The 15,040-nt window shown below is 43.9% G+C and overlaps 1 protein-coding gene across 4 annotated transcripts in view; it reads left to right on the forward strand.

Annotated features, from left to right (window-relative positions):
* The window catches only part of LOC104933668 (ras and Rab interactor 2), a 59,769-nt gene that overhangs the window by 41,273 nt on the left and 3,456 nt on the right, over positions 1-15,040 (forward strand). For all 4 annotated transcript variants that reach the window (XM_019256248.2, XM_010749171.3, XM_027273490.1 and 1 more), the window contains 4 exons: positions 82-1,710; positions 14,126-14,434; positions 14,525-14,656; positions 14,753-14,916. In XM_019256248.2, the coding sequence (XP_019111793.1) occupies positions 82-1,710; positions 14,126-14,434; positions 14,525-14,656; positions 14,753-14,916 (2,234 nt within the window). The remainder of the gene's footprint in view (positions 1-81; positions 1,711-14,125; positions 14,435-14,524; positions 14,657-14,752; positions 14,917-15,040) is intronic.

Genomic DNA, 15,040 nt, shown 5'->3' on the forward strand with positions numbered 1-15,040 from the left:
ATGTTGGCTCAGTCCACATACTATTATGTTTTGTGTTTTGACTTAATCTAAGTAGAATATTCCTCTCTCTGTCTCACACAGGCTTCTGGGAAGGCAATCAGTTGTGCCACAAGACGAAGGGCTCAGTCTCAGGAATAGGTGCTCCCGACAGACCACCTCCACCTTCCCAGAGCACAGTCTCCTTGGCAACCACCCCAGGATACCCTCAGCTTCGAACTCGCACACCATCTGAGCTTGATTGTTGCCAGTCTAATGGAGCTCTTTGCTTCATCAACCCCCTCTTCATAAAGGTTCACCAACCAGACGGAGACACCGCTTCAGGTTCCTCAGGCACAACAAAGCAAGGCCTGAGGGAGGAACCTGTTAGAAGCAACCTAGATACTGACAACAAGGACACTCAACGCTCTGACGACTGTAGCTCAGATCACAGTGACAGCAGCCAGGCACGTCAAAGCAACCTGCAGAGCCTTGGCAGAAACACCGGGCTACAGGACGATAACAGTGAATCCAGCAACAGCAGCAGTCAGAAGCTGAGCACTGCAGACAGTGTGTCACGGTCCCCCCCTCCGCGCCCACCACCACCTCACTTTACGTCACGGCGCTCTGCCCGTCCTCTCCGACAGCGCAGTATGCCGGAGAAGATCTCTTGGATCAATGTCCCCAAGGAGAAGGTGGAGGAGAGGGAAAGGGAGAGGGAGAGGGGGAGCAGCCTCCTTTCTCGCCTTGGCTCTTCGCTAAGCATCAGCCCCTCATCCTCACCTCCCAAGAGACTCAGCATCAGCTCCCCCATATCGATCCCTCGGCCCTCCCTGCCGATCTCTCTATCATCTCTCTCCTCCTCCCCACGTCGGGTAAAAGCCTCACCATCATCCAGTCAGGAGGATGCCCAGTGCCACTTGGCGCTAGAGGAACAGACTATTGAGAAGGCCCTTAAAAGGGCAAAACTGCGTAATACTAGCAGAACCTCTGACCAGGACTCGAGCAGTCCTCCAGACCCTTCACTGACAACAAGCAAACCGTCAGTTGTAGCAGGAGAAGAAGAAGAAGCAGTCAAGCAATGCGGTAGCGGTGGCCAGCGGCTGAGCGACATGAGCATTTCCACAGATTCCTCAGACTCTCTGGATTTCTCCCAGTCCTCGGCCTTCTTCCTTCCTCCTCTGCATGACCCCAGCCCCCCCACTGTGGCTGACTTCAACACCCACCTCCCCCTCTCCCTCCCACCTCCCCACCTGCCTTACTGCAGCATGGAGGAGGATGACGACGATGAAGATGACGAGGACGAGGAGGAGCCCGACTATGGCGTCAGTCTCGAGAGTGACCAGGACCAAGACCAGGACCTGACCATGGTGCCACCGGGACACCGCACAAAGCGGCGCCCCAGCGCCAGCGCTCTGGTGCTGCAGAAGGCCCTGCGAGGACAGCTGCGCAAGATGAGCGGCGTTTTCAACTCGCTGCTGACACCGGAGAAGAGGGCGATCCGCAGGGTGGTGGAGCTGTCCAGGGATAAAGGCTCGTATTTTGGCTGCCTGGTGCAGGACTACCTCAGCTACATGGGCGAGGGGGCAGGCACCCAGGCTTGGCAGGGCTACGCCTCTGGACTGGAGCTTCTGCAGACTCTGCGCCAGTTCATCACTCAGATGAAGAGCTACCTGCGACAGAGCTCTGAGCTGGAGCCTCCAATTGAGAGCCTCATTCCAGAAGACCAGATTGGTGAGTACCCTAGTAGCTCTTGCTCTTGTTGCGTCATCCTTGTTATTTCACTGGTTTTACCAGCTTGTTTCATGCAGATGTAACCGTTACTTCGCTGTGGAAACAATGTCAGCTTAATACTTTAATTATAGTCATTGTGGATGTGTCTCGTGTGCCTAAAAGCTCGGTCAACTACATTACAGCTGACGTGCTGCGACTGCTCGATTGCTTCATCTCTACCTTTTAAGCAGCATGACCTCTTCGTCAACTCAACAGAGTGGGAGTGATTAATGTGTGTGTTCGCAAAACATTAGTGATTATTTTTAGGACCAACACTGTGTCACAGAAAGAGTTTTAATGCAGACGCGGCAGTTTCACTTCAACATTTTATTAGTGAGGACATCATCCTCACATGTGCCGCTACATGTGCACACCTATGTTCATGTGTGCAATAACCACGGCCACCAGGGTCATTTTAGTTAACTGTTGGTTGACCATTATAAGTCAGAATCCACGGTCAAATCAGACTTACCTTTTGAAACTGAAATCTGTAATCCAACACCAATATTTGCATTTCCTTTATTATATCCAGCCTTTATTGCACCTTACAATACCATGACAGAAACATGAAAGGGGGAAAGTAGACACAACCACATAGATACATAAGAGTGCACACACCCACACTCACACATACACACACTCACACATGCACTCACACCTGCCGGAAGAGCAGTTTGAATTATTTAGGCCAAGATTCAGTGGCTGCGTTAGACTCTGGATGGAGTAACATGTAAACAGAGAGCACAAAGAGGGTTTTATGTTAGGAGGAAGAGGAGTGTTGAACCAACCTGTTCCTACTGGCCCCGTTCAAACAGTTCACCTGGCTGTAATTATGTCAGTCAAGATTCGTTGCGCACTGATCACGAATGTTGACATTTTAGTCAGTTCTGTAGCCAGATGTAGCCAGTGTTGATGAGATTTTGACTGAACTCAGTTTGACATCTTATTAGTGGCAGTGTCAGCACATATTTTAATAAAGAAGTGTTTCACCAGTTTTACACACAATCAGTGAAGTTCAGTGAAAACAGAACACGTCGTCTGTGGGGATGATGTCATAGTGATGTCATCAGTGTTTTCGTAGTCTGTGCTTCAGACCTCATTTGTAATAGAAAGGCTGTATTACAAAAACTATCCAGTTGCATAATGGGAAATGTAGGATTCAGTGTTTTTTTTACAGTCCGGATATATCCGCCTCCGATGCCTCCATTTTATGTCTCACAAGTCCAACATCTACTGAATTGCATCATTTACCAACTGATGTAACTTTAACAGCTTTAACATGTTCAGCAAGGCACAGGAAGTGATTTTTGTTCGGGATTTATAGAAAATGTATTAAAACTGAGTCAGAGTAGATATTACTTTTTATTTTTCTTCATGTGTGGATCAAAGAGTAAGATTGAAGATTGAAGGTTTAGGTTTGATTGACATCTGGTGCTGGTGTAAGATTCATAGATTGGTCTGTGTTTTCTTGCCTTGTTTTCTGAATGGTCTGTTTTTCTCGCATGCGACGCTCTGGGAGCTGCTGCGGTTTGACTTCTTGGAAGAGTTGCACAACATTTTGTTGTGGAAGCTTCAGAGTGTTTTCTGTTCAACTCAACTAAAAAAAAAAAAGGCCGGCCGGCCGGCTGGCCCAGGTGCATTTGGGTGACTGCCTGCCAAGTCGTGCAGTTACTCCAAGTCCAGTTCTTTTAAGCCAACTCTCCAATCAGAGTGAGAGGATCCGAGGCAAGCCCCCTCCACTCTCTTTCTCGCCCTTGTCTGTTTACTCTGTTTGCACGTCTGTCTTGGTTTTGAGTTTCTTTTGCTCTCTCTCTCTCTCTTTCTCTCCTTGCTTTAAGGTAATGTGACTGCACTGTTGGTGTGACTGTTTGTGCTTTCATGCAGTATTTAATGTAAATGAGGGATGGCTGATTGGTCCATTAAATGGAATAATGGAAAAATCCAGCGGACGTAGAGCTGACTTAAAACAACACGTGACACAGGAAGTCAGGGAAAGAAAGGAGACCACTCAGAGGAGACAGACACTGAGTTTCTAATCTGGAAGACGCTGCTGCTGCTGCTGCTGCTGCTGCTGCTGCTGTTGTTGTTGTTGTTCCTCATTCAGCGCTCATTCAGCAACCCAGCCATGTGTGTGTTTGGGTTCAGGATGTTGAGGCGGGGCGAGGGGAGTGTTGGTGGTGGTGGGGCAGAATAGAGTTCCTTGTATTCCAGCCGTCCCACACTCTCTCCCAGCAGAACCAGAACTGAGATCTGACCTCGAAGTAAAAAAACGCCAAAAGAGAAAAACAGCATGTCACATCAAGGCTCATTTTCAGTAGTATTATTATTATTGATTTGATTAATTAAGACAACCCTGACAGGTATTTTTATCTAAGGATACCAGCTAGACCATTCTCCTGTCTGTTCTTGCACGAACAAACTGTGAGAATATGAGTGGGAAAATGATCATATACAGTATCATATATCGCTGTTTCTGAGTATAATGTTGCAAATCAAAGAGCAGGACTTTACAGATTTTAGAGGGTTGTCACATCAGCATGATGAAATGTCTTCATTTGTCAGCTTCACTGGATTAAAAAAAGAGTTTTACATTTTAGGAAATATCCTTATTGCTTTTCTTGCAGAGAGTTTGATGACATAATCGATACCACTCTCATATCAGGCTGCTGAAGATGAAGCTAGAGCCAGAAGAAACTAATCAGATATATCATGTGTGTGTTAGTGAGTTTCAAGGTGCTGCTCAGTTTATTTAGTTACTTTTGGGCAGAGCCAGACTCGCCCTTTACTTCCTTTCCTTTCCACATGGATAATAAATGACATGCAGTGATAGGACAGGGCTTTTTTACCAAACCAACTTCATCCAACAGATGCTGAAATTAATCATAACAGGGTTTTTAAAGACTGATTACTGAATTGTTTGAGACAGACACAAAGGCTATTTTTAATGCCCATATCATGGAAGCAGGAAGGGAGTAATCTGTATCAGCAGAGCTCTTTGGTTCAGTGACAGGACAGATGGACACACCTCTCCATCTGATTATACCAGGCTATCTGTTCTACAGGGTCACAGTCCCATGGCCTCCATGTCTACAGGCCATCCTGTGTGTGTTTACATGTGTGTGAAAGGTAAAAGCATCAAACAGGAGGGGTTCCGGTAATGGTGGCGAACAGGACGGTCGCTTGAGTTGTGAGCTCCCGTAGCCAACTAATATATACTGCGCTAAAAGTTTGAAAGTGGCAAAAGAAGAACGTAAATGTCGGGGGAAGGGAGCGCGAGACGGAGTACGAGACACCAAAACAAACAAACAGAAGGTACGCTCCAGAAAATCGACGAAGAAGAGAGTGCACCGACGCTAACGCCCGAAGCTAAGGAGATTGACATGGAGGCTGTCCAGGCTGGCCTGGAGGGGATTAGCAAACAAATTGGAGACATGCGTAAGGAGATGAAAAGTGACATGAGAGCCCTGAAAGACGAAATTACAGCGCAACTGGACGAGAAATGGGCGACGTTCAGTGTGGAGATCAATCGCAAGTTTGACACGATTACTACGGAGATGGAAGAGCAAAACACCAAAATGGCGAGTGCGTTGGCGCGCACAGAAGAAATGGAAGAGTGGAGTTTGGAGGTGAATAAAACATTGGCGGAGCTGTTGGAGGAAAGGCAAAGAATGATGGATAAATTGGATGATGTCGTCCAAAGATCTAAGAGGAACAACATCCGTGTGTTTCAACTGTCCGAAGAGGCAACGCCAGCGGAAGGTGAAACGATGGTGCAGTTTATGACCGACTGGCTCCGCAAAGAACTGGCTATCGACACTGACCTAGGCATCCAGCGGGCGCACCGGGCGCTGGGACCGAAGAGGAAACCAGACGAACCACCGAGATCGGTTATTATTAACTTCCAGCGGTTCGATGTGAAGGAGAAGGTTTTGGCCAAAGCCTGGGCAATGACACCACCGGTGAAGTACGGCGACAGAAGAGTGTTCTTTGATCATGATTACTCGGACAGAGTGCTGAAACAACGAAGATCGTATGACAACATAAAGAGAGTCTTGACAGCAAATAAGATCAAGTTCAACACGGCTTTCACCAAGATCCGCATCCACTGGAACACCGGGAAGGTGATGTACCAGAGCGCCACGGAAGCAGCCAAAGATGTGCGTAAAAGAGGACTGGAGCTTGGAGACGAGCAGCTGGCAGAGGTCGAGAGAAGCTGCGCCGGAGGAGGCGGCGAATCAGAGGAAGCTAGCGGGGGAAACTCTACTCTTCTGGAAAATCTTCGTGCAGCTAAACTTTCTACCTGGCAACGAGTGGATCGAAGAAAGGACCAGACCTCGGAGGCCAGCAGGAGGGCAAAAGGAAAGCTGCAAATATATAAACGTTGAGTGTTTAAAAGATGCATGATTCGACGGTGTGTCTTTAGCTAGTGTCGGCTGGATGAGGGTGAGTTTGAGTGTTTACTCTGTGCATCTGGTTAAAGGCATGAGAGTGTGAGTAGATGGAAGGAAGGTGTTTTGATACTCTTGCATAACTATATAGTTAAAGTCAGGGTGTAAATTAATGAGGAATAAAGGTGAAACGTTTTGCTACTTTGGTTTAAAATGACAAATATGGTTGGTTATGGGAATGGTTCTATAAATACTCTGGTATGGAGACCCCTTCTAGGCTGGACTTCACTACCGGGTGGGAGCCCCAACCAATGGTAGGGTTTACTCCCACAATACCACAAGAGGGTCAACAGGGGAGGGGATGGGTTGACATCTCTTACTGGAAGTCCTTGGTTTTGATTTTGTTTACATTATTGTGCCTGTACATAGTTATTGTCTTTATTACTTTTTTTAAATGTGATTGCACTTTTAGACAGCAAGGGTACGCTGTTTTCCTTTTCTTTATTTTTTTGGTTTGACTCCATAACTGTTTATGAGCACTAAACCTGAGATCAAATTTATGTCCTTGAATGTTAATGGTCTGGGAGACCCTGTGAAACGAGCGAGGGTTATGGCTAAGTTGAGGAAGGAGAAGTCGCAGATCAACTTCCTGCAGGAAACCCATCTATCACGTTCAGAACATGAGAAATTAAAGAAATTTGGTTATAAGCATACGTACTACAGTTCGCATACTAATACTCGTAAAAGAGGAGTGGCAATTTTAATCTCCAACCAGGTCCGGTTTGAGTACCAAAAGGAAATAAGGGATAATGAGGGGAGATTTGTAATTGTAAAAGGTACTATAGATGAAACAAAGGTGACTCTGGTAAATATATACGCCCCGCCAGAAAGCGATAAAACATTCTTTAAAATGTTACACGATACTATTGCATTGGAGGCAGATGGGGTATGTTGGTGTGCGGGTGATCAAAATGTGGTTATCGACTATTGCCTGGATACCACAAGTAACAATAGAAGTAAGACTTCATTATCAAAACTAGTGAAAAATTCATGGGAAGAGATGGGATATATTGATGTTTGGAGGGATTTGCATCCTCTTCGGAGAGATTATACTCATTATTCGCATGCACATTCGGTATACAGTAGAATAGACTACTTCTATACTCAAAAGGAAAATATAGAATTGATAAGGGACTGCCAAATTGGAGTAGCTGATGTATCAGATCACAGTGCTGTCTACATGAGGGCTTGTCTCTCTGATAGGCAGAGAAATACAATATGGAGGTTGAATACTGGACTGTTGAATAGTAATCAGGTGGTAGAGCAAATTAGAACAGACATTGGGAATTATTTGAAGGAGAATGACAATGGTGAAACTAACCCTGCGATCTTGTGGGATGCCCTGAAGGCAGTTATCAGAGGGAAATTGATTGCAATCTCAAGTAAATTGAAGAAGGAAAAATTAGCAAACTATAAACAACTGACGAGTGAACTTAAGATAATGGAACAAAAACATAAATTGAAGGCTGACCGGCAAACACAAGCATCAATTAGTGAAATAAGGAAGAAAATCAATGAGCTCCTACAACAGGAGGTGGAGATTAAAGCGAGGTACTTAAAACAAAATTACTATGAATCGGGACCCAAAGCTGCAAGATTACTGGCAAGACGCTTGCGTAAGCAACAAGCAGACATGGCAATACACAAAATTGTGGACCCCAAGACAAAACAAGTAAAATACAAGTCTGGAGAAATTGAGAATGTATTTAGTAATTACTATAAAGACCTATACGCTAAAACATCAACTTCTAGTGAAGAGGATATTAGATTGTTTCTTGGTGGCTTGGACCTTCCCACCATTGGTACTGTACAAAATGAAGAAATGGTGAAAAACATAACTATGGAAGAAATTGGGGAAGCGATAGGGAAATCGAAAACAAATAAGGCCCCAGGTAGCGATGGTTTCCCTTCAGAAATGTATAAGAAATATGAAAAAGAGCTGACCCCATTACTCCATTCTACGTTCAATTGGGTTAAAGAGAATAATATAACTCCCCCCTCGTGGAAGGAAGCTATAATTACTGTAATTCCTAAACCATTAAAAGATAAACAGCACTGTCAAAACTTCAGACCAATATCGATGTTAAATGTGGATTACAAACTTTATACCTCTATATTGTCTAAAAGACTTCAATCCTTCATACCATGTTTGGTGGACGAAGATCAATGTGGCTTTGTCACTGCTAGAATGACACAGGACAACATTAGAAGAACTTTGCATGTAATGCATCGGATAAACAAGAATAAGACACCAGCTGCGTTGGTTTCGTTGGATGCTGCGGCTGCCTTTGACCGAGTCTCCTGGGACTTCTTATTTCTCACACTAGAAAGATTTGGGTTTGAGGAGAAGGCGATTCAATGTATTAAAACACTATATACTAAGCCAACAGCTAGGATAAAAATAAATGGTTCTTTGACAGATAGATTTGAGCTAGAGCGGGGGACAAGACAAGGGTGTAATCTGAGTCCTACGTTGTTTGCAATTTTTATAGAGCCATTGGCTCAGATGGTAAGACAAAATGAAGCAATAGCAGGTATAGAAATCAACGATCAGCAGCATGTAATAAGTTTATTTGCAGATGATGTAATGGTTTATCTTAAAAATCCATCAGTCACGTTTGAACCACTTATGCAGTCCTTAGATCAATTTGGCTCATACTCTGGGTACGAATTGAATAAGTCTAAAACTCAAGTTCTCATGCTTAATTGTAAACCAAACCAAAGACTCAAGGAGACCGGATTAAATTGGGAGGCAAAGTCAATCAGATACTTGGGTATAAACATTACCAAAAATCTTACAAAACTGTACAAAAGTAATTATGGAGAAATTGATGAAAACTTAAGGAAAGATATTGATAGATGGTCTACATACCCGATGGGACTTAGTGATAGAATATATACTGTAAAAATGAATGTATTACCACGCTTGTTATACCTGTTCCTTTCCCTACCAGTGCCTATACCGCCAGAACAATTTTTTAAATGGGATAAACTAATATCAAGATTTATATGGGATGGAAAGAAACCTAGGGTAAAGTATAGTACTCTACAGCTGACCAAAAGAAAGGGTGGAATGGCACTTCCAAATTTAAAAAAATATTTTCAAGCAGCGCAACTGCGTCCGCTCCTGAGTTGGTGCAGTAGTGCCTACGAGGCTAGATGGAAGGATATTGAAGCACCAGTCTCTGCATTCCCAATCCAAACGATCATAGGTGAACGAAAGATCCCAGAGAACATCGAATTTGCGTCGGAGATAGACATGATAACGACTTATACACTAAACACATGGCATTCGGTTGTGAGACAGTTAAGGGTGGGAAGGGAACTCGGTTTATTGAAATGGATTGCACACGATGTGGCTTTTAAACCTGGAAGGCTGGATCCTAGATTTAAACAATGGACTCAAGTGGGTGTGACTGCCATGTGCTCGTTGATCCTTAAGGGAAAAATGAAGAGCTTTCAAGAAATGAAAAACGAATATGGATTGGCCAATCAAGATTTATTTAGATATCTACAACTGAGAGACTACTATTGCAAGGAAGTTAAAAGAGCAGAGGATGATATACATCCAATAATAAAACTCTTCTCTCGGGCATATGGTGAAGTTACGCCTAGGGCGGTGTCCAAACTTTACATGTGTTTGATTGAGTTGAACAAAGACTCTACTGTGTATGTGAAGAACAAATGGGAAAAAGAATTGGCTGTGGACATTTCTGATGAGATGTGGTATGATATGTGGGTCATACACCAAACGACAACTCAGTCAAGCGGATGGAGGGAATTTTCATGGAAAAACCAAATAAGATATTTCATCACACCTCGAATTAAAAGTAAACAACTTAAGGCACCTCAGCCATGTTGGAGACAGTGTGACCAAATTGATCCTGACCATACACATGTTTTTTGGAGTTGCAGTAAAATCCAGCCTTTCTGGGAGGCTGTGCACTCAGTTATTTGTGTGGTCTTAGGATATGGGATCCCCAGCTCATGTCTTGTTCTTTATTTGGGTCATATGGGAGGAGTTGTTTGTCCGAGAGACCAATATTTGGTCAAGATCTTTCTGGTTGCTGGGAAGAAGGCGATCACCAGGAACTGGCTTAAAACAGATATCCCGGATTATGAACAGTGGAGGACTATCGTGGACAATATACAGGATATGGAGTATTTATCGTTCAAACTAAAAATTCAAGAAGATTTGTTTCAAAAGAGATGGGAAAAATGGTTATTGTATAAATCCAAAAGGGGAGAAAAGTGAAGGGTGAAAATTGTGTACCCCTGTGATGTCTTGATTTATTTCTTTTTCCCTTTTTTTTTTCTTTCTTTCTACCGTTATGTGTTACTGTTTTATACTTGAATGTTTTTCTATTCCTGTGCAATCCAAAATAAAGACAAAGTTATATAAAAAAAAAAAAAAAAAGCATCAAACAGGTCGGGCCTCAATCACACAGCAGTGACGGCAATGAGAAGGTGTGTGAGGCGTGTGGGGGATTACCTCTTAAGTGTTGACATTTCCATGTACAATCAGGACGAGGGTTTGGTTGAAGGTTAGCAGAGGACAGAGAGGATGTTTGGGGAGAGGATGTTTATATAAAGAGGGAAGAGGCCCTGTGGCTTGTTTAGGCTGTCCTTGGCTGATAAGCAGACTGACTCTTGTGTTTTCCAGCGTCTGTCTGTGATACACAAATAACTGACTCTGACTCTAAAGGTGAAGCTGTAAACTCGTTGCATGAATTCACTTTGAAGCCAGGACAGGACACAAAGGTGCAGAGGGGTCAGCATTCAGTCTCAGCCGTTCCTCTGTAGGCTGGAAACATGTGACCAGGTGAAAGTGACAAACCTGTAAGACACACAGCTTGACTTTGAGAAGTCTAATTTGTGTGTCTGTAGATCTTCCTCCCTTTTAGAGTTCCATGAACAGAGCCCTGAACTTAATGCCAGGAATGAGGAATGTTGGCACAACGTTCTCCATTTTTAATCACTTTAACAGACCTGTGGGGAGTCCACTGATTCTTCAGCTCGAGGAGAAGAATCCCAGTTTTAGTTTTTTCTATCACTCAGTCCCCTCACTGTGTGAATTTTTATTAGGGATTCATATGCTGATTATTTCCTCGATTCATTGTTTTGCCTAGAAAATCAGATAAGACAGACTTTTCACTCAGATTCACACAGGAATTGTTAATAATACTATAAATCCATACTGGACTGACATGTAAGGAAATCATGAAAAATGGCCATTATAGAGTCCAAGCTGCCATGTGCAGATGTCTTTTTTGGTCTGATAAACAGTGCTGAGCTCAAATATGTTGAGTTTCCAGTGACAGGAAACACTGACATGAACACTGGAGAAACTGGGAGCAGTGGCTTTTTGAAAACAGTCACAGATAATTGTTGTAGGCCGGCTAAAACTGAAATGGAAAAGCCAAACACAGGAATGAATCATAAATGATTTCATAATCAAATCATCATTTATTCATTGTTCAAGCAAATGAGCCCAAATTTACCGCTTCAATATTCTAATGTGAATGTGTGCTGCTTCTCTCACTTCCCCATTACAGTTAAGTCAATGTTTTTGGGTTTGGGCTGTTGCCTTGACAAAACAAAACATGGTGACACTGTGATGGACGTTTTTCAGCTGAAGAACAGACCACAATGCATTGTACTACTCACATTGTATGTGATAAATAAATATGAGTGTATGAATATAAGATAATATAAATATGAGATAATCTATATTATCTGAGGGGCAGTCTGTGGTGCAGGGGCAGTAACAACACAAACATGCCACATTACATTTGTATGTGCAACTCACATGGAGCTGTTTAGGTGGCCGATGGCAGCAGCAACAAAAGAGTTATTGTGTCTTCTTGCATCTTGGCACAGTGTATCTGCAGCCTAACAACTCAAACTCAGAGTTCAGGGGGTGGCTGAAGTCATCCAGGACCGAGTGGGCCTTCTTCAGGGTTCTACCTACGTACAGACTGTGGAGGTCGTTCAGAGTGTAGCATGTGGCTTTGAAGCACACCTTCACTACACTCTGCTATTGTTTTTAAGAAAAGACTTTGACCTTAACATGCAGCATGGAGGTGCTTTCAGGCAGTAATGATTGCCAAGTTGACTGAAACATTAGTTTTTTCCTTGTACCTGTCGCAGGTTCTTCCGGGAATCTTTAAACTTTTATTATTATTTCTGAAAATCTCCCTGAAAGTGGAGGAAGTGTCTCAGTAACACTTTCGGGATGTCAGCAGCCTCTTGTTCTGGTACATGATAACATCCCGGATTACTGAAGGCCAACAACATTCACTCAGGCTTCGCTCCTGTAGCGTGCCAGTTAAAAGTATCAGAACAAAAAAACAACACTAATTGTGCCAGCTCAGCTTGCCGGGCATTCTTTTTCCTTGCAACTCTCAAACCAGTTCATGTAGTTATGGAATGAGGAAGTGAGAGTGTCCTGCTGGGTTCAGTTCCAGCTGAAGGTACGGGCAGGTATTGGTGATTTATCAGTGGGTGTGGATAAATTTTCCATTAAGACCAGCGAGTGACGTGAACGGTATCGAAGTGAACGGCAGATGCTGAATGTCGTCCGACTGTGGTGGAAAGTTAAGATCTGTCTGCGAATGTGCTCAGCTGAAGAAAAAAACAAAAAAACCTGCTGACTTCACCCTTTCTGGAGGAAAATCAACACACACACACACACACACACACACACACACACACACACACACACACACGTGGTCCTTATTCAGCAGTGCTGTGGTTTGGCCTCCCTCTCTGCATCCATCCTGTCTATATTATGATATCATGGTTGGTGTTAGTCAGACTGCACGAGCTGAGCTTGTAAAAGCTGATGTTGACACTGTCAGCAACAACAACACACTCAACCATCTTGGACAGATGGCGAATGGCGAGATAGCGAGCTTTGCTTTCACACACCACTCGTACTGAGATGTTAATGCCCTGAAATGACTCCAGAATAATGATCCATGAACCTTTTACGGGCTGTTATCTGAGTCATCCTGCAGATATCAAACAAACTCCGGAGGAGCAGAGCTCTTCCTTCAAAATGTCAGCAGTGTTTCTTCATTCCTCAGGCAGGCAAAAGTTCTTGTTGTGCGGCTACGCACTGCTGTGACCTCCAGCTGCTTCTGCAGCCTCACAAAGTCGGCGAGCCACAGCGTTGAACTTTTCAGCTTCTTTATTTATAGGTCCTGTCTGTGTGTTCAGCCTCTCCACCAAAGTTCAATCCACTTTTCACGCACATCAGATGCATCGTAAAAAAACAAACAGGACGCCGGTCTCAGCTTCTCACATTCCTCTCACATTGTCATGAAATTTGTGTGTTCAAATCGGCAAATAACCAAAGCTGACTCACAGCAAAACAGCCAGAGAGGGCATTGTAAAGTTGCCAAGCCCCGTCTAATAAACAGAGAAATACATGTTTGGAATTGTTGATGCATGAATATACAGTATACAAACTAAATGCTGGAACACAACAGAGTCCTAAAGACCTGGAAAACTTCAAAATGTATCTACAACATGAATTATTCATGACTTAATAAGCAACACTAAAGTTCCATCTCACAAAGAACTATGATATGAAATGTTGTTTATGAAGTTTTGGCTGTTGTTCAGAAGAAATCCTTTTTCTGAAAGATAAATGACTGAAAGAGGTCATTTAGCTTCACTTCCTGTTGTTCTGAACACATTTCCAGGAGTTTCAAAGAGCCAGTCTTCCAAACATCTGGATAAATAAATATTCCCTCCACTCAGATTAAACATCTTTTTTAGTTTGCAGCAAACAGAATAACCTTCGACTTATTTAAAATTGTTTGGTCCTCTGATCTCTTTTTTTCAGCTGAGTTTAAACTGACTGTTGAAATAGACAAACTGTGAACATGTGAAGGAGCTCACCTGTGTCCTCCCCTCTCCAGACCGGGTCCTGGAAAAGGCCATGCACAAGTGTGTCCTGAAGTCCCTCAAACCAGTGGTGAGCGTGGCCCTGCAGGAGTTCCAGGTACGCAGTGGCGAGTGGCAGGAGCTGAAGGAGAACCTGTCATTGGCCAAGGCCAGGCCTCCGCAGGAAATGGGAGTGGCCGACACACTGCCCCCAGACCCCATGGCCATAGAGAAGATCAAGCATAAGTTCCTCACCATGAGCAAACTGTACTCCCCTGAGAAGAAGGTCACCATGCTGCTGAGAGTCTGCAAACTCATCTACACCATCATGGAGGACAATTCAGGTGAATATTTCCTCGCATGAAGACACAATGATAAAAAGGTATGAAATGATGATGTTTAAACTCACCACCCTGCTCTGTTTGTGTCTCAAGGTCGTCTGTACGGTGCTGATGACTTCCTGCCCATGCTGACCTACGTGCTGGCCCAGTGCGACATGCCGCAGCTGGACAATGAGATACTTTACATGATGGAGCTGCTGGACCCATCACTGCTTCACGGAGAAGGTCTGTTGTAGGCTTCACCCTAAACACCCAAGACGCCAAACATCTGAAGAACAACTCAACATTGTTAACCCTCTGCCTCTTTGTGTTCACGTCCAGGTGGTTACTATCTGACCAGCGCCTATGGGGCTATGTCCCTGATCAGAAACATCCAGGAGGAGCAGGCAGCCAGAGTGCTGAGCTCTGAAACCAGGGACACACTCCACCAGTGGCACCGCCGGCGTACCACCCAGCGCTCTGCCCCATCCTTTGATGACTTCCAGGTAAAAACTCACATTTACACTCGACACCTCAGCTTAAATTGTCTTTCACATCAGTTTTTTTAGCCTTTTCTTAAGAATTACAAAAGTCTGAAGCACCTAGCTGGATCATCCTGATAAATCAGTG

Source organism: Larimichthys crocea, chromosome III, assembly GCF_000972845.2.
Source record: "Larimichthys crocea isolate SSNF chromosome III, L_crocea_2.0, whole genome shotgun sequence".
Taxonomy (NCBI): Eukaryota; Metazoa; Chordata; class Actinopteri; family Sciaenidae; genus Larimichthys; species Larimichthys crocea.